This window comes from Phalacrocorax carbo, chromosome 14 (assembly GCF_963921805.1).
Source record: "Phalacrocorax carbo chromosome 14, bPhaCar2.1, whole genome shotgun sequence".
In the NCBI taxonomy this organism is placed as follows: domain Eukaryota; kingdom Metazoa; phylum Chordata; class Aves; order Suliformes; family Phalacrocoracidae; genus Phalacrocorax; species Phalacrocorax carbo.
In genome coordinates this window covers 6,921,088-6,940,138 of record NC_087526.1, presented here as the reverse complement: position 1 = coordinate 6,940,138, position 19,051 = coordinate 6,921,088, and the positions used below count along the sequence as shown (strand labels likewise).

The 19,051-nt window shown below is 39.7% G+C and overlaps 1 protein-coding gene across 3 annotated transcripts in view; it reads left to right on the top strand.

Annotated features, from left to right (window-relative positions):
- Positions 1-19,051, top strand: part of DIDO1 (death inducer-obliterator 1) — a 55,225-nt gene that overhangs the window by 17,178 nt on the left and 18,996 nt on the right. For all 3 annotated transcript variants that reach the window (XM_064465385.1, XM_064465386.1, XM_064465387.1), the window contains 4 exons: positions 69-969; positions 1,287-1,605; positions 4,278-4,490; positions 5,294-5,519. In XM_064465385.1, the coding sequence (XP_064321455.1) occupies positions 69-969; positions 1,287-1,605; positions 4,278-4,490; positions 5,294-5,519 (1,659 nt within the window). The remainder of the gene's footprint in view (positions 1-68; positions 970-1,286; positions 1,606-4,277; positions 4,491-5,293; positions 5,520-19,051) is intronic.

Genomic DNA, 19,051 nt, shown 5'->3' with positions numbered 1-19,051 from the left:
AAAAAAAACCTTTGAAGAAAAACCCTCTTCCTTTGCCACCAGTTTACTAACTCTTCCCTTGGTTTTAGCATCAGTTTTGGATGAGAAAGGTGAGCAAAGCAATGAGGAGGAACAAAAAACTATCAAGCCGACAAGTAAAGAGTTCAGGAAAACCTGGGGGTTTCGAAGGACTACAATTGCTAAGCGAGAAGGTGTGGGAGATGCTGATGTGGACTCTAGTGAACAACAGCCACAACAGCAGCAGCAAAGCTTAAACCTCAGGCGTAGTGGACGGCAACCAAAGCGAACAGAAAGAGTGGAAGAATTTCTTACGACAGTAAGACGCAGAGGAAGGAGGAGTGTGCCTACTGCTCTGGAAGATTCAAGTGAGCCAGCATCCTGTCCCGCTACAGACGCTGAAACTGCTTCAGAAGACAGTGTTGAGAGCACCCCGGATATAAAACCTCCAACTCGGAGGATTAGCACTAGGAGTAGTAAGGATCAGAAAGGCTCTAAAAGCAGACACACAAAAGAGGAAGAAGATGAGGAAGAGGAGGAGGAAGATGATACTTCTGATAGCGATAGTGATGGGTTAACTCTAAAGGAGCTGCAGAATCGACTAAGAAAGAAACGCGTTGAACAGAAACCTGTGCAGCTGACATTGAAGGATATACAGAACCGCCTGAGGAAAAGAAATTCAGAAGAGGATCCTACAGAACCAGGTGATGTCCAGTCTGAAAAACAAGTTGAGTCTGAGTTGCCTGTCGAACAAGAGCCTGAGACTGCAGACAGCACTGAGATTGCAAGTCAGGTGGTTGTGTCTGAGGAAGACACTGAAGATCTTCAGGTTGAGAAGGAGGTAAAGCCTGCCCCTGGTGCAAAAGGGATCACAGATGAAGAACCCGAAGAACTGCCCAAAAGCAAACCTGAGTCTGAAATTTATGACCCAAACGCACTGTATTGTATTTGTCGTCAGCCTCATAACAACAGGTAGGCAAAGGTTTCAACTAAAAATGTAGTGCAAGTAGTTGGAATTTTTCTGTGATGAAAAATTAAGCCAAATGCTATTGCTTACTTTTTTTAGTATATGTAAATGAGCCCTTGGGTTTGTTTGAAGTTTAGGGGGAAGTTTATAACAAATATTTAAAAGAGGGGATAAACAAATGAATACAGGAATGAACAGTGAGGCAAAAGAGTATGCTGGTGCTTTGGCGGGGTACTTAAAATCTGCTGCTTGAAATATCTGTTGAGTGTTAATAGACTTATAATTTCAAAATGTTTTACTGTTTGTTGTTTTTTTTTTTTAGGTTTATGATTTGTTGTGATAGATGTGAGGAATGGTTTCATGGTGACTGTGTGGGTATTTCTGAGGCTCGAGGGCGATTGTTGGAAAGGAATGGTGAGGACTATATCTGTCCAAACTGCACCATTCTACAGGGACAGGATGAGCCTGTTTCAGAAATAGACCAGCAGGAAGCTAAAGCAGGGCAATTGAATGTGGATGGCACAGAATTCACAAGCATAGGAACAATTGAACAAAAGTCTGTTGAGGACCAAGGAATCAAGGGTAGGATTGAAAAAGCTGCAAATCCAAGTGGGAAGAAAAAACTAAAGATATTTCAACCTGTAAGTATTTTAATTGTTATTTTTTGTTTCACTGAGTACATTGAGACAATGGGTTACTTGTACGGCTGTAAACCTGGCTTGGTTTTTTAGAGCTAAATATGAAGCTGAACAACCCACTAAATATTACTGTCTAGCAGAAGTTTACCTGTAGTTCTATCAGTACGGGAACTAAAACGAAGAAAGTGTTATTTTGAAGTGATTTTTGTCCTGATGCTTCTTGAAGTTATTAGTACATAGAGAATTCTTTTATACTGCCTTTTCAACATTAAAAAAATTGTATTTAGAATTATTGCAAATTCTGGCACAAAATATAAAAGAAGCTTAAATTTTGTAATAGCAGGGTCCATGCCGAGTTCAAAATACAGGCAAAGAAGCTTCTTCAGCTCAATGTACACAAATTAAAAAACTTTGTACAACAGTGTTTGTCTTTGTACTGCCTAAGCTACTGTAGTAATGCCAACGTCGTGAACATTTTCCTTCTTAGTATGCCTTGAAGAGCGTCTTTAGCATATGTGCTGTTGGAGTGCTACAGCTATGAATATTTTTTCTGTATGAATTTGTTATTTGACACCTAATCTTTAAACTTTGAAATCATCCCTAGAATAAGTATGACAAGTTTGAGTGTAAGCAGCTGTCTGGAGGAATCTTTCTGTTGCAGTACATTTTCTACAAAACATTTCTGGAACACCCCCCACTTCTAGTGCATTTAAGTAGCAGAGCTATCTATATCAGCATAGTGTGCTTAGTGTATAGATCAAAACAGTTTGAGCTTAATATATAAATATTTACTATTTTAAGTCAAGTGTATAGAAAACAGTATATTTCTTAAAAGTGTTTTCACAGAGTTTCAAATACATTTGTACTTTTTTGTGTACAAAAACATTTTTGAGAGTCCAGTTCCGTTGGTGTTGGTCTGCATTTTACTGACAACGTTAGTATTAGTTTGAAGTTCTGATTCTGAGTGTCACCAATTACTCTTTGATATTAACATGCTAATAAGTTACTTAAACGTGTTAGGCACCTCTCCTTTAATGCGAGGAAAACCTAAGTATCATTAACACACTGCCTCTTACGGAAGAACTGCTAATTTAGGTATCCTGGTATTTGGAAATGGGGTGGAACGGCTCCATTTGTGTTTGCCAGGTGGTACCATGTCTAGAGAGAACTGAAGGGTCAAGTCTGTGGTTTAGCCCATGCTGTCCCTCATACCTCAGTTACGATCCCTCTAGCTTGTATAAACAAGCACCACACTCTGGCTGCAGAATTCCCTGCCCATTCTAGGCAAAAAGATCATTGCTATTTCAAATGTTGATGCCCTGAAATCCCTCTGTGGTACCGATGACTGACCAGTCTGATTATTCAGTTTATCTGTTCTCTTACACCAGTATTTGAAGCACTTTGAGAAAGACTCCTTTTTGTTGCTGTCCATAAGCACCTATAGCTGGAGAGTTTTGGTTTGTGATTAAAGCTGGAAATTGTATAGGTACCTCAACACTGAAAGTTTTATCATCTGAGTAAATGCCCTTAATCAGAAATGACAGCTCAGTTGAAGCCCTTCTTAGGGAACGTGAATCGATTCTTCTTTCATGTACTTCATAGTTGAAAGTGTGTACATGATAGAAAAGTATTCTAAAGCATAAGCTTACTTTTTATGGGAAAATTCCCAAACCCAGGTTTTATCAGGCTGCAGCAGATAATGCTGTGTTACTGACTTTTGATTGGGGAAAAATAAGCCACGCTATGCAAGTATTTTTTTTTAAAACTGGAAATACTCCTGAAAACTTCCTTTGAGTAATCACAAATTGCACTTTATTGATAGGGTAGGTGCTGTCTAGTGCTACAGTAGTTCCAAGTGTCAGGCCAGTTGTATAACATTTTTAGGATTAATCTAGAAGAGTGGAACCACAGGCATAATTCCTAGAGGTGATATATTGGAGCATAAAGAGCTTTCAGAGTTTTCTAGACTTTGACCTAATGTACTCTGTTTTCAAGGAATGTGTGATTGTCGAAATCTTAACATTTGGAGAAGTGCTCAGTATATAATGCTTTGATATAAGAGAGTAATTGTGAAGTAGAGAAAAATACAGACTGCGTATGCAAACTTCTCAATGTGTAAGAAGTATTAGGAACAGCAAAGTTAGGAGAATGGTTGTGTTTATGTAAGCTGGTGACTTGTAAAATTAAAATTGGTAAAACCCTAGAGCAAGAGTTACCTGTACACCTGTTTAGCTGAGTGCTTCCTTTATCATGTGTGCATGGTTGAGGACAGCTGCTGATGGTGATAAATAAGTAAATGTGTTTTAGAAACCTTGCTCTTGAGAAACCAGTTCTGCATTATTAAGGAGATTTCTCAGATGATGTAGAGGATCAGAAAAAAGCATTTGCATGCTTACGGGATCTGAAAATTTAGGAAACCATCCTCCCTTAGTTCACTGCTAGCAGATAAAGCACTTGAAAATAGAACATGTTCTGAAAAAAGTGTGTTACAAGAGTGAAATTCTTACTCTGTTACATCATGAACGAAAGTTGCTTTCATGCTGGCAATTGTGCAAGTCACTAACGGTCATAGCTGTGGTCTGCACATGTGATGTGCAAGTGTTTCTTCATGTTACACAGGTATGTTTCTGTTGTTTCCTTCTTGAAGTTTGAACTCATTCCATTTCAATCTATAGGTAATTGAAGCTCCTGGTGCATCAAAGTGCATTGGTCCTGGCTGCTTTAATTTGGCTCAGCCTGATTCTGTGTATTGCAGCAGTGACTGCATTCTCAAACATGCTGCAGCCACTATGAAGTTTTTAAGTGCTGGCAAAGATGCAAAACCAAAACCTAAAGAGAAGATCAAACCCAAATCTGAAAAACCTGGCATGCCGAAATCTCAACTGCAGGTAAGCTAATGTTCGTGATCCAAAACAGTTGCCACGAAGCACAGTGACCTGTTTCTGTGCTCTCCTTTTTCGGCCAAATAAAATGGCAGGTCCTGCATTGAAGAGGAGCTTGCTTCCCTGCTTTCCCCCCATGCTCCCCCCTTGTTCTCTTGCTGCCTTCTGTGGTAAAAGCATTGTTTAATTCTTCTGACAATAAAATTTTTTGCTGTCACTTTAAAAATCTTAATAATTGCCTCTAGACAGAGATAGTTTCTTGAAAGGGCCTTCTAGATATCAGTGCACTTAAAAAAAAAATTCTAAATTAATTTGCCTTTTAAAAAGAAGTATAAGCAATACATCTTTTTTATTTCAATTTAATTCCAAATTAATTTTACCTTCTTAAACTCCAAATTAATGGGTTTTGGACAGTAATTTGGAATTACTGTGAATTGTGAATTAATGTGACTGCATTGTACGTGTGCTTTGGGAAGCAAAAAGATTAAATTACAGCCTCTCGTTTCCCTTTTGAAACCATTTTGAAAATGGGCAGTAGTTTTTCAAACAAACATAAAAAACGCCCCCACAACTTGATGATAAATACTCTTATTCTGAGGTGGTTTCTTTGCCATTCTCTTTTCCTGAAGTTACAGTGTAGATGAACTTGCTTTATAGACTCAAATGTGGAATGACATAATTTCAACTGTATTTACAGGAGCTTAGTATAAAATAAATTTGTGTACATGTATGTAACCATATCTCTGCTTGTTCTTACAATATAATGTATTTGCTGATTTTTAGTAATCAAGCTTCTTTTAATCATGCAGGCAGGTGTTAAGCTTCTTTCAAACCAAAAGAGACCATTTCCTGAGAAAAGAGAGATGAATATGAAGAAGACTGTTTTGTCAACTGCCAAGACTGAGGCAAACACTCAACCTATTGCTAAAGAGCCAGCAGCAGAAAACAGCACACCATCCTGGGCAAGCGATCATAATTACAATGCTGTAAAGCCTGAAAGGACTGCTGCCATTTCATCTTCACTGTTGTTCAAATGTATGTATCGCATAGGGATATTCCTGAATAATTGTTTACATTTTCTTTGAATACCCATCCATTCTTGGCTCTGCAAGACTAGGGAGTTTAGGATTTGGGTTTTATTTCTTAATATGGCACCAAACTACTTTTCTCCACCTTCAAAGATTCACACGCAGAGATACACACAAATGGGAGGCACTTCTAGAGTTTCATTTGTATCATGTGATAGTTGTATGATTAAGAGCCTGTCAACCTCCACAGCTGATTTCTGGATGAAAACTACATAATTAAGCTTTAAATTTTTCCCATAAAGACAACAAATGTTTCTAATTTAGCAAAGGTAAGTATTGATATATTTGTGTTAAGTTTTACAAGAAGGTTGCACAGTGTGCACAGTGAATCAGCAATTGATTGTACTAATTTGAATTGTATTTTTGTGATTTAGATTTGGCACCTGTCTCAGGTCTTGCATTTTCAGTGCTAGTGCCGAGAATGAAACCCTCAACGTGTTATCCAACGATACTTTACACTTCTGCAGACAGCTTTTAACTGTCGAGTATATCCAAGTTCTTCCTGCTGCTTTTCTTCCTTACATGAAATAATTTAAGGACCATTCTTTACTTTTAAGTTTGGGGGGAGGCAGTACCCTTATTTTTCCTATTTATATGTTCATTCTTCACACATTATCCACGCACACAAGAACACATCTTAAGTGGATATTAGGCAGAGATATTGCCTTGCATATTTTTGCAGGTTTTGAATAGCATCCTTGTAACTCACATAAAGGTAAGTAAATACTACTTTGTAGCCTGAACAAGTCTTTTCTGCTAATGACATTTTTTACTGACTCCAGCTAAGTAGTTTTACAATGTAAGTTCTAGTGATAGAACTTCAGATGAAATCTTGCATTTCACATTTACAAAACACATGACCTGGTGTCTAATGTTTACTCATTTGAAGGTTAATGAATTCAGAAATCCAGTTCTCACAGCTTTCTTAACCACAGTTCAGCCAATTTTACATTTTATGTCAGAAATAAACCTAGTTATTAAACACTTACATGTAGAATAACTGATAAAAGATAATTTATAAACTTAAGATGAGATGTTTTTAGATGTAATTTTTAAACACTGAGGGAACACCAGGTACCCTAAATTGCTGTTTATTATTATAGCACTTAGACTTACTAGGTATATTTTAATTGTGTTTACCCACATCAAATGTTTAAATGGTTATTATTTTTCCCTGCATATTTTTGTTTCATATTTTATTAATTCAGCCCTGTGCCTTTTTTATAGTGAACCCTTAAGATACATATTTTTATAAACTTGTATTTTTAAAGCTTCTTCTACAGAAACTAGCTTTTTCTTGTCGGAAGCAGTAGTGTTTAGACAGTAAAATTGAGAAACATGTAAATGAAACTATAAGGGCTTATTTTACTTGTCAAATTTTTATGACATGTTCTATCTCATAACCATATCACTTAAAATATCCTTATTACTATACAGTTATTTTTCTAGGAGACAGGACTACAGGTTTTGAGGCAGCAGTGAGTTTGGGGTTTTTTTTATGGGGGGTTGCGCAGAAGTTTTACTACACTGGAGGTTACACAGATTTAACCAATTTCAGTAGAATATTGGATGCCTGTAGCTAAATTGTTGGTTCAAAAATATGTGTATGTACCAGACGTTAATAACAAATAGAAAACAACCTAGTACGTGTGATGAAGAACTCTTATATCAAATGCAAGGAAGAACTTCAGATTGCTGTTAAGGTAAGTTATACTAATACGTGGAGACTCTGTGCCATTACTAAATTCCCAGGTGAATTGTTTGTGTATTTGTGAAAAAATTTGTCCTGCTTTTTTTTTTTTTGGATGGGTTTGATCTGTAAAAGCTTCCTGAGAATCTGTTCTTGCATCATCTTTAAGAGTATCCTACAAGATTTTATTTATTTAACAAATCTTTATATGCTGTTCAAAACATAGAAGTTACAGCATTATGGAGATGAGTCATCTAACTTCAGGTATCTAAAAATTAGAACTCCTTAAGTCTGAGCTAGCCTGTCAAGAAAAACACCTTCAGTGGACAAAACATATAATCTGTTTTAGACACTAATCTTAGAACAAAGTGACTCACTGTTTAGAAATGCTTATTTCTGAACATTGATTATGAAAGAGGTTTAAGATGACTAATTCAGACATCTAAGTGTCTAATGTTTGGACTTGAGGTTGCCTAGAGGAGGGTAAGGACAGGATTCTTTCATACACAGTATTTCAAAATACAGCCTGCGTTCTCCCAGAGCTTCAAGTCGTGATCCGCAAATCCTTATTTGTGCCCTCAGTGCACGAGGCCCTTTAGGAATTAAGAAAACTTACTGTGATTAGCAGACTTGCTCTCTCTGATACTCTTTCCATCAGTCAGTTTATCATATTTCAGACATGAATTTACTTTATATGTTTACTCTGTACTTGTCAGGTACAAGATGTTGTTGTTACATATGCCAGTAGTTTTATTAAGTAGTAGCAAGAAGAAAATCAAGCCACTCCCACAGATGTACTGGGTGATAGGGACATAGAGTATATTTGCATCTAAACGCTGCCACTAAGGCCCCTTGTCTCCTCCCAACCTGTTTTGCATTTAAAAAAAAAAAGATATTTGGTGCTAGTAGTATGCAGTTACATAGAGCAGTGATTTCTTTTTCTCTGTTTCCCATTAGTGCGTGTTTCTTTACTTCCTAATTTTTCTCTCTAGCTTTCTTTGGGATGAGTTAGGGCTGTACTTGGCAGTGACTTTGTACACCAAAATCTGGAGCCTCATTAATGATGGTAACATCTTGATGGTAACATCTTGATGTTCCCAGTGAAAATAATCCTATTTATTCGTTTAATAGCTAGGGTGGGAAATACCTTGGACTTGCTTTGATCAGTGAGTATTAACTACAAGTACTTTTAAAGTTGCAGGCAGTATTTGAACTACACGTAGAAGAGGAAATTATATGAGAGTCACATTCCCTTTCTGAAGTGTTGCTTTTAATTCTGTTAGGAAAATTGATATTAATTTAATATGCAGTGCTCAACTTCTATATTGAATTTCAAAACTCATCCTAGCTTCCAAATTGATACAAGTACACAGATTGCTGAGATTTAGGAACAGTGTTGTTCAAAGATTCAAGTTGTGATAGAAATCCTGAATTTGTCACATGAGCTAGTGTTAATTATCACTATTTAGGTCATATCAAAGGAGACAAAATTAATAACAAAAGCCAAATAGACTCCTGTTTATCTAATAAGATGATCTAAGTGTGTGTGGGGAAGCACCACCCAAAGTGATTTCTGAAATGTTTCAGTTTTGTAAGCAGACTAGCATACATCTTGCAATAATAGGAAGCATTATTAATTATCCTGGAGGACAACAAACTTTAAACAGCGTACACGTTTTTCCAGAAGGAACCACAGAAGCAGTTTACGTCCACTGCTTATTTGACTCTGCTGAGGGCTTTTTAACTTAGTTTTACACTAATATTTGTCCATTATATTCACTCTGCCCTGTAAAAAAGGGGGTAAAGGAACACTTCATTGGTGCAAAGGCTTATCAGCAGTATCGGTATGTCTGAAGCACCTGAACTCAGGTTTTCTGCTTGATAGAGCAACGCTTGGAAGAGACGTCTTTCTATATATTGGTTGTTAATCGTCAAATAGAAGTCAGCAGCAAACATATCAGCAGTTTTAAAATAGAAAATTAATTCAAAAGGAGGGGAAGATTGACATTTGAAGTATCCCAATTTTAAAACCATGCAGTCGTACATATACTAAGTACTCATCAGTGCTTCAAATCTGTTCAAATTCAGCTGACTTATTAGACTTAAAAGAAATACGTGAACTGATAATTTACGCAGTGCAGGTGCTAAAGCTACTTCAACATCTTAACTGCAATTATTGATAAAAGTAAGCACACAAGAGAGTGAAGAGGGTTTATTAGGTGAAAAATAAACATTAAATGTGTGTCTTATTACTGTTCTTCCTGAGTAAAAAGCACTTTGTCACACCAAGGCACTAAACTTCTGTTTACTTAACTGTAGGCAGATAAATAGAACGAGTTTATACGTGTCTATTAGAATATCTGATTTAGTACTAGTATTTCACAGAAATTGTTAATAAGTGGGACTTCAAAGGAGACGTGTTTAAGAGAGAAGCACAATGTATGTGGTACCTCCTGTGCTTTACAGCCGTGAATTATGGAGAGACAACTTAACGCTGCCACCTCCTGGAAGTGGGAGGCAGGTTTTAGAGCCCTGGCTCTGGTGATACAAATTCCCTTTTATTATCCCCTTTCAGTTTTCTTCATTTCTTCTGTAGCTAAACTTTTCTACACCCAAGGACTATTCACAAAGTGAATAGTGTTCGCTTGTGTAGTAAAAGATCCCAGACACAAAGGGCACTTGGACTGCTTTGTTTCTGCACACCTCTGACAAAATGTAGAGATGTTGTAAAGGAAATGCGGTGATACCAGGAGCCCATCATCAGAAAATGTGATCTGCATACCAAAATGCTTAGATTATAGCACATATAACTTTTTTCCTTGTGTATTTTTTTTCTTTCTGTAATAACAGTACAAAGGCAGGAAAGAGAAAATATACCACTATAGAGAGAGTAGTGGTGCACTCAAGACAGAGAGGAGTTACGGCTCAGGAGGTAGAAATTGTGTAGGAAGCTGTAGGTACTGTTGTAAAAAGAAAAAAGTACGGCCTTACTGCACACAGGCTGGTGCCAATTTAATGCTTCTCTTCAGGCAAGATTCTAACAGCTTAAACTGACTCTTCAATTGAGTACAGTCTATGTGGACATACTGCTATTGGTTCAGCTCTTAAAAATACTTGACTACTAACTATTAAAAATATTTACTTAAACTGAGGAGCTATTCTTAAATCATAAGTATGTTTGTCTGCAAGGACTAATTGTAGTTAAACTTGATGCCTTTGTTTTGGTGTGAGTGCTTCCCCATAGGATAAACTAGCCTGTGCCAAGTTCCATACTGTTACAACTAAATTATTTCTGGCATCTGAATTAACTCTTGAAAGCTAAGGCATCTTTGCTTAATGCTGTGTTCTGCAATGTAGACCCATACTAAGAGGCAGAAAGTATTGAGTAGTACCAGGGGAATAAAAAGAATGATTTATTTTGTTACCAGCAACCTTCTGGGACACGTGGTGGCTGTATATGTAGGTCTAGCCTTAACGCTTTGTAACTAGGGGAGTTCTCAGAAAGGCTGCTGACGGACCAAATAATGATCAGAATACCTAAGATGAGTCTGCCAGAACTTCTGAGGAGTTGATGTTGGAGGTCTGGCTTTGGGAAGATTTATAGTACAGGAGTGGCTGGTGTAACGCAGCTCTGGTGCTGAACTTGCATGATGAGAATGGCAGGGGCTGTGCTGGCGCGTGGGCTGAACCCTGGCTGTGGCGCGAGGCGGACCAGGAGTGGCTGCTGAAGCCAGCATCCCCTGGGACCCAGCCACTTAACAGGAGAGTGGGATCCTTGGGGAGCGATTATCATCTCCCGCCTGTGAACTACTGGAGCTCCCCTTCTCTGCTCTACCAAGGTATGTTACATCTGTCCTGTGGCTGTCAGCCACCTGAAGATTTTTCCCGTGTCCCTTAAGTTAGGAAGCCTGGTCCCTGCTGCTGGCATGTTTCCTATTTTGCCCTTCAAGCACCTAGCACCCCAGGGCGCTTGGACGACAGAGAGCCAGCACTCTTGCCGTAATGGGTGCTTGGCTTCAGTGTAAGGAATCGTTGCTGAGAGGAAGGGTTTGGGGGGGCAGAAACCTGGTACCACTTACGGATGCACTATGAATATAAGGGTGGTTTATCTTTTGTCATCAACACTGAAAGTGATGAAAGTTTGATTAAAAAAAAACCTCACCACCCTCTATTGCTGTTTTGCTTTCTTTTACTAATGTACTTCAGTTCTTTGAACTTGCTCACTTGACTGCCTAGCCAGTGAAAAAGGTCTTCCTCTGCTAGTCCCCAAATAAAAGGGTGTTTTTGAGGTGATCTCTTGCACTTTGGAGTCAAGTTTTGCTGCTCATCTTGGCGCTGATGATTCGCTGTGTCTGATCTGTACTGAACTTGGAACCTGAAGATGGCCTGTCCCTGCAAGGAACGATGATAACAATCCATTAACGCGGTCTGGAAAATGAGGAGCCCTTTTCTGCAGCAGATAGCGCCTCTCTTTCACTTGGGAGCGGTGTAGTTGTGAAGATGTAGTTCTAAGGTAGATCAAAACAAACAAAGCTTCGCATGTCTGAGCTCCAGGTTTGCACGTGCATAGCTAAGGTGTTTGCTTGAATGCAAACAAATGACCGTGACAGAAGGCGGCTGTTCTGTCATATTTTCCTAAATTGATTAAAGCCTATTTACTTTCTTTGTGTGCCTGAATGTAAAGGCTTGGCACGTAGGCAGCTTGATTACAAGCTTCTCACTGTGCTGCAGATTAGAACTGAGAGACCTCTGAAGAATAGCAGGAGGGCAGGAGGCACACCCCTGAAACACTAGTGTTTGGTAATAAAGTTTGGTTTGGTCTTGAGAGTGGAAGCAGACACATTGTTCTGTAGGCAATTAACGGTGAAAACTAACACTGAAACCTATTTAAGAGTAGTTCAACACTTCTGAATTTAGAACTAATGCTAAGCTGTCTTTGAGGGAAATGACAAAAAGTCTAGCAAAAACAGGTTTCAGGAAAGCAACAGTTGAACGGCCTGGAACAGAAGCGGTTACAAACCACCTCACCTTCACAGCCTGGGGCACTGAACGTTCGGTGCCACAAGAGGGTGCTTCAGTGGCACCTAGCAGGATTGACTCTTCGACGAGTTTGTGAGGCTCTGAGATGTCAGGCACGCACCCCAGCAGTGTGACTGCAAAGGCTGCTCTTGAGGAACCTCTCGTACCTGGTAAGTAACTTCCCATTGTAGAGTGCTTTATAACTGACATCTAAAGCACCGGCTCACCCATGTACTTTGTTCAATTTTTTAAGTTGGACACCGCCTCGAAAGGTGTCACTTGGGAAGAACTCATGGATTAAAGTTCAGTATCAGCCACTGCACTGGGGTGGGGGGGTTACTTTAAATTCTGCTCTGTTAAAATGATTTCTGTCATGAGGCATGCAGAGAGGGTTCATACCACAGCTGCATCGAGCAAGACCGTGTGGGACATAGCGAGGCTGAGTGGCAGGGGGAAGCTGTTGGAACAACACCAGTTTTAAATTTGAGAGATCTTGCCCGTCCTCTGCTTCAGCAGTTTCACAAAGGGGAAAAATGCAGTTCTTGAATTCAGATACTGGCAAATAGGGGTGAGACGTTTCATCTTCCCTGAGCCAAGAGACTCCTTTATTACTGTGATAGGTGTCAAAACAGGCTGCCCTCACTTTTTGCAGTGTTCAAAGCGGACAGCTGGAGCACTCGGCAACGGCTGCAGAGTAAGGGATAGTGCAGCTGCCTGCGCCTGAGCAAGGAGGAGCTGCGGGACCCTACTGAACTTGACAGTGCAATTTCACAGGCCAGTTCTGAGTGACACGCAAAACGCTGGATGGGGGTTTTTGTGAATTCCTGGATAGATCATTGCTTCTGGTCGGTCTTTTCACACCTTCATTCCTGTGGGATGTCTAAGCTGTTGTAAAGGCCAGTGCTGCTGTTTGTCTTCAGAGATTAGCTCTTCTCAAAAGACATGATTACTCAGCTCTGGCCAGACTTTACGCAGGCTGTCAGAGAACACCTACCAACAATTTTTTGCTTTTCTGACAACTGCAAAGCTGCACTGGTGTGAATTTTCCTCCTCCTAACTTGACATCAGTTTTTTTTGAAAAGGACAGTGTAGTAAATGACCCACTTTACAAGGTGGATCATAAGTAGCTGTACTCTGCTTCTTAAGTTTTATTCATATTGTGGAATTTTACAGAAATTTTTTTTACAGAAAAATGTTAATTGCCAGCTTTCTTACCGTTGGTGCCACACAAACGTGTATGCTGTGCATACATCTGAAAGTTAGTTGTGGGTTTTTGTTTTTCCTAAAACTCTCTATTTTAGTGAGAGGAGCAGGAGAAGTAGCTGTAGAACCCACACGTTTCAGCAGCCTCCGCACCGCGGGCTTGTAAAGGCTCGCCAGCGTGCAAGGCAGCGTCTCCTCAAGTGTTGGGCTGCCGACGTCCTCCCTTGGGCCGGTGCTCCCGCTGCGGGAAGGTCTGTGCAAGCTGGGCAAGGCGACACCGCCATCAGCCTGCGCTCCCCGCACACTGCCATGAGGAACTGTCCTGGGGGAAAAAAGCGTGGATTAGTGTAGATGGAGGAGAACACAGGGAAACGTTAAGACAATATTAGACACCAGAGGCAACAGTTCTGGTGTGTGACCAGCCTGATGCCAAATTTTTAAGTCTGTAGGGAAACTTCTCATAATTGGTGCAATGTAACAGTCAGCTTGCATGGCTGTAAGACATTTTTCACAAGTCGTCTTAGTGTTCTGTAGTAGTAGCTGTGATGCTGCTTTTTTTTTTCAGATTCTAAAAGAAAACAATCAGCCTTACAGACTCATTATGAAACAGACTCTTCAAGTGTAACTACCTATGGTTTATCTACAGCACAGTTTAAAACTCGTAGCATCAATAGAGCAAGAAATTGAAGATCTTTAAAGTGTGATCTGAATACTTTTAAAACTATACAAACAAAAGTAATAGCGCATTTCTTCAGGTATTTAAAAATTGGAAAAACTAGGTAATGCCTGCAACAAAACAACTTGTCACAAATGAGATAATTTGAATCGAAACTAGGGGGGTTGGTGCTGTGGTTTTGAAGTGGCTTTCTCTAAAGCTACTGTTCCAAGGAAAGATTGGGTAGAGAGGGAAAGGGGGAAGAAGCTCCACGGGTTTGAATGCTATACAGAAATATTTTTAAGAGATCAGAGGAGGAGCAAAGTTTCCTTTGGATTACTTCCATGCTGGTGGTGTAAAACACAGCCTCCCAGCATTGGTGAGGGATTATGATACGAGGGCATTAGCAAATCCTTCACACAAAATTAAACAGCGCTACACTGTGGAAATCATTGTTACGCTGGGCCTGAACAACCACATCAGTGTTGGAACGTCAGTGCTGAGGTGTACAGAAGTGGAGGCTACGTAACCATCAGGCTTTCAGCAGGCGGGTCTGTAACACGATAGATAATGTGGCGGTTACGTCCTCCACTACTTAACAGAAGTTTCATTCTTAGCTGCGTGTTGTAATATTTGGCTTAGCTTCAGGGGGAATTTCCTTAGGGGAGGGGTTCTGTATCTGTGGGAGAGATTATAGTTAAGTCTAGTGAACATACCATAGTAATGCCATTTCTTAAGCCTTGCAAGGAACGCACTTTTTTCTGCCAGAGGTTTCATTGGGTTTCACTCTGGAAATGACCTGACTGAGCTCCAGCTGAACCTCTCAGCCCATGCCTCTTTAGTCAGTAAGAGTCCTGTTGCTGTCCTAATACATGGTTCACAGGACAAAATGGGGAAAATAGGAATTAATGTTTGTTTTAAGTACCGTTCCTAACATCAAGCCTAGGGAGGTACACCTCTGTGTTCAAAAGTGCCAAAAAGAAGAGCCACTAAATGCCTTATCCTGGCACTAATCTTCTGTCTGTGGTGAAACTCCCTATTACGCTGTCAGGCTGGATAGGCTAATGTTCAGTAGTCCTCTATCCTTTTTTAAATTTTTTTTTAAGAGCATTTATTGTAGGTACGCTGGAGCTACTGATGAAAAGGACTGGAAACATCACAGTATAAAACCACTGGCCAGTATGTATAGTAGGCATTGACTGCGTCTTCAAGTTGTTCATGGACTGCAAGGCCAAGTGCTTTGAAACTCATAGTCTGAGGGAATACCCGTTCCACTATACGTCCTGTCAGTTTGCTGAGCGACTGTGGCATCTGTTCAGAAGTGAAATTCTACATAAGCTGGCATACTGCACTCTGAAAAGAGTACATATTTGTTAACTCTTCCAAACATACGCTTGCCGTCGTTTCATACCTGTCAGAAGACAGCGTAAGCTTTGGGGTGCGCTCATGTTGCGGCTAAGTCAACAGAAGAGCGAGCTGCCACCAGAAGAGGCAGCCCTGCTCCTTCTTCCCACTCAGCTGGGTGCTCCTGTGCCTTGGATCCAAGACCCATGTAATGACACAGTGAGTTGGTTCAGCTGGATTATGTGGCAGCACATTAATCTTGTCACCAAAAAACAAGATTTGATGGGACAAAAATTCTGGTTTCTCATAGTCAAGATAAGAGGGGCTTTTTAGATTAGGTTCGTCTACAGCCCTCACAGGTTATTTGCACGTGTAGGGTTTCAGTAGCTTTGATTCTTTGTCAAAATGTGCACATGATACGAGTGTACTTCAAATACGGTGATGCATCCTGTAAATTTGGAAAAGTAGTCAGTCAGTGTTCTGAATCACTGAATGACCCATGTGTGCCCGAGTTGGTGCATACAAAATCTGCACCATCGGTTTCTCTAATCAACAAGTACTGTTAGGGACTCAGTTTTCACTTCTATATAGTAGTATTGTATTGGAACTGTTACAACTTTTGTGAGGCTTGTGAAATATTTGCATATTTTCCATTGGCTAAAGAAGCACAGAACTACATGCCCTACATTGGAAACTTTTCTAAATAGTCATGATGTCAGCTTGCAGAATAAAGGATGCTTCTGCATCTTTCTTCTTGGACACGTTGATTCTGCTGCCCTTCAACCCTGGGAACGTCAATCTACCTTTGTACTAGTAACTTTTAGTTTACAAGTATGTATTCTTACTATCATACAGCTGTTTGTAACGTAGAAACCTTTGCGGTGTGCATATAGTTCTCATATATGCAACATCGGATTGATACAAAACATCTTGGTTGCGCTATTTTTAGTTTTAGCAATGTAGTTCTTGTTAACTAATTTGAACTAATTATTAAAAAGATAGCATGTAGAGAATTAAATACAAATTTAGAACTTCACGTTTTGTACTTTTGCTGTAAACCAAAAGAACTAAATGTCTTGGTGCTGAGGACTGAATTTTTCTGTCATCACTTTGAAACCTGAGCTGTGATGTCCTGCCTTTTCATGATGAGTCACAGAAACTTGCTTCTGTCCTGCCTGCCTGGAAAGGTACAAACCTGTGCAGAAGATACAATAAACCAGGAAAAGAGAATGGGAGTAATTCCTGCAGCTCTATCAGTGCGCACCTCTTGGATATTCACCTTCTCTCTATTCAAGACTCAAACTATTTTGGCTTTTTACCTCTGTTAACTTCTGGGTGCCTAATTTGACCAAACCAAAAACATCAGCAATAGCTCCCGATCCCCGTCCTCCCCCCGTCACTGCCAAAGCCCTGCTGACAACTCGTACAGTGTTAGCGGGGTAAGCTCTGGCCAAGGGTGGGGACATAAGGGAAGACGTGGGTCACACGGAAGGTCTCCCCGCCTCGGTCTTGGATAGTAACCGAGACCAGTCTCTAAGGAAAGCTATGGGAATAGTGTGAGTAATCATTTTAATCTACTTTATAGGAAAATCTTCACATTCTTTGAAGTTATTTAATGTATGGTGTCACCTGTTTCGTTTTACACTTCAAACAGTTAAATCGCACTCAAAAAATCTCACGGTGTCTACTTGTAGAATGTTTCTAGGTTAAAAAAAATACGGACAAGTACACAGTGTTTCTGGATCTTCTGGCTTCTCTTTGTGTTCGAGCAGAAGGTCAGCACGCACCTCTGTACTTAGCCTTACAGAAGTACAGCTTCATTTCTTAGTTCACTTAGCCACTGGGGTTTGTATTTGTGCTGAAACTGCCAGCAGTAAGAGCCCATTGAAAGAACCCCGGGTTAGAAGCGTCTCTCTGCTGGAAGCGTGTGCTAACATTCAGGGGGTACCTGAACTTCTAAGTATGGGAAAGGTTGCAAGGCCGTTTCCTCCTGAAATGAGGGAGCATCGCATTACGCCTCAAGCATTCCAAACCTGCCCTCGTTTGAGGGGTGTTTCCACTGAAAGCTTGGGCTGACTTGTGGGGTTTCTTGAACCAGGCTTCAGGGGAGTGCTTTGTCCCCTTCAAGTCCATCTGAGAACAGATGGAAAGATGGGGCAACTTAGACCCTCCTAGTAATTCCTGCTCCTGTTCTAGCAGATCTGGATGGTGAGAGGGACCTTCTGGTCCTTGGTGAAGTTATCAAAAGTTCAATTCCTGGATCTTTCCCAAGAAGTGTCCTGTGTTTTGCACCTAGGGCTTCTGGGCTAATTCATCTACAAACCCTCACTAGCTAAAAACATCAGATTAAAAAATAAACTTGTTAAGTAGTCATTGGTTTTCTACAGATTTGTGAGGAAAAAAAAAGGCTTTATGGGAGAAAACTTGGCTTTTTGAATTGAAACAATTGTATTTCAGGAGTTGTCGTTTTGGTAGCTTCCATCAGAGCCTTTCCGTGTTTGAGCTGTCAGGATAAACGTGCTAGTGTGAGCCCACTATAGCTTTGGAGTCCTGTAAACATTGTGGTTTTTGCTTGGGGGGTGTGTGGGGTTTTTTTTTGTTTTGGTTTTTTTGCTGTGTTGAATTGTTCCTGTCAGTGCCAGAAGGTGGACAGGTGACATGCATTTAAGGAAATACTGGCTTTTAATGTTCTGTGTAAGTATAATTTCAACATAGATGGAAACAGGAGCCTTTACTTATACTTTGTTCATTTTCTTGTATATGGCATGTATCAATTATTCTATTAACATTAGAAAAAATGTTTAAATGGAAAATCTGAATAGCGTGAATGGAGTAGTTTGTGGATAGTGGGAATTAGATGGTCATAGCCTAAGCAGCAATATTAATGTTTAATTATCCTATAAATCTAGAATTTACCTAGGAACAGAGTAGGAAGATCTAATAACAGTTGATAGCAATGACATCAATATGATATTAATGCTAGCAACCAAGAAGATTGAGTATGCGTTTGAATTTTGTAAGCGACTTCTGTGCTACGTGACTTGTCTGTCTTTGCTTGCTCTTTAAAATAGAAGGTCTGGGGGAAAGGGTTCATTAAACTTCAGTAATACTAAACTTAAGGTAATAATGCAGTTTCAAATCAATGGAGTCTATCGTTAGGTCAGCCTCTGTAATAAAGAGGTTCTGTAAGGTGCTGTGAGAATTTTTCTGTTTAGATTTTTTTTTTTTAAAATGTGTGAAAGTGTGTTTTTTAAGCTTATCTCACTCAGGAATCTTTGAAGGTGGTGCCTTTTTTTTTTCCCTTCAGTTTTCTTGCGTAGATTGTAAATAAAATTTTGAACCTTAAGAGTCAAAGTGGAACTTCCTTAAACTCTTCAGTCGGCCTCTGAGACAAAGTACTGTCTGAAGCATCAAAGACAAATTTCTTCAAAATTCTGTCAACCTCTGCATGGTTTTTAAAATTTCTTTTAAAAAGGCTAGTGGAAATAAATAGCTTAAATTCCCTACTTGATAGTTAGTTATTCTCTAGAGATGTAATTTCACAGACTTTTCTTTATAGATAACTGAT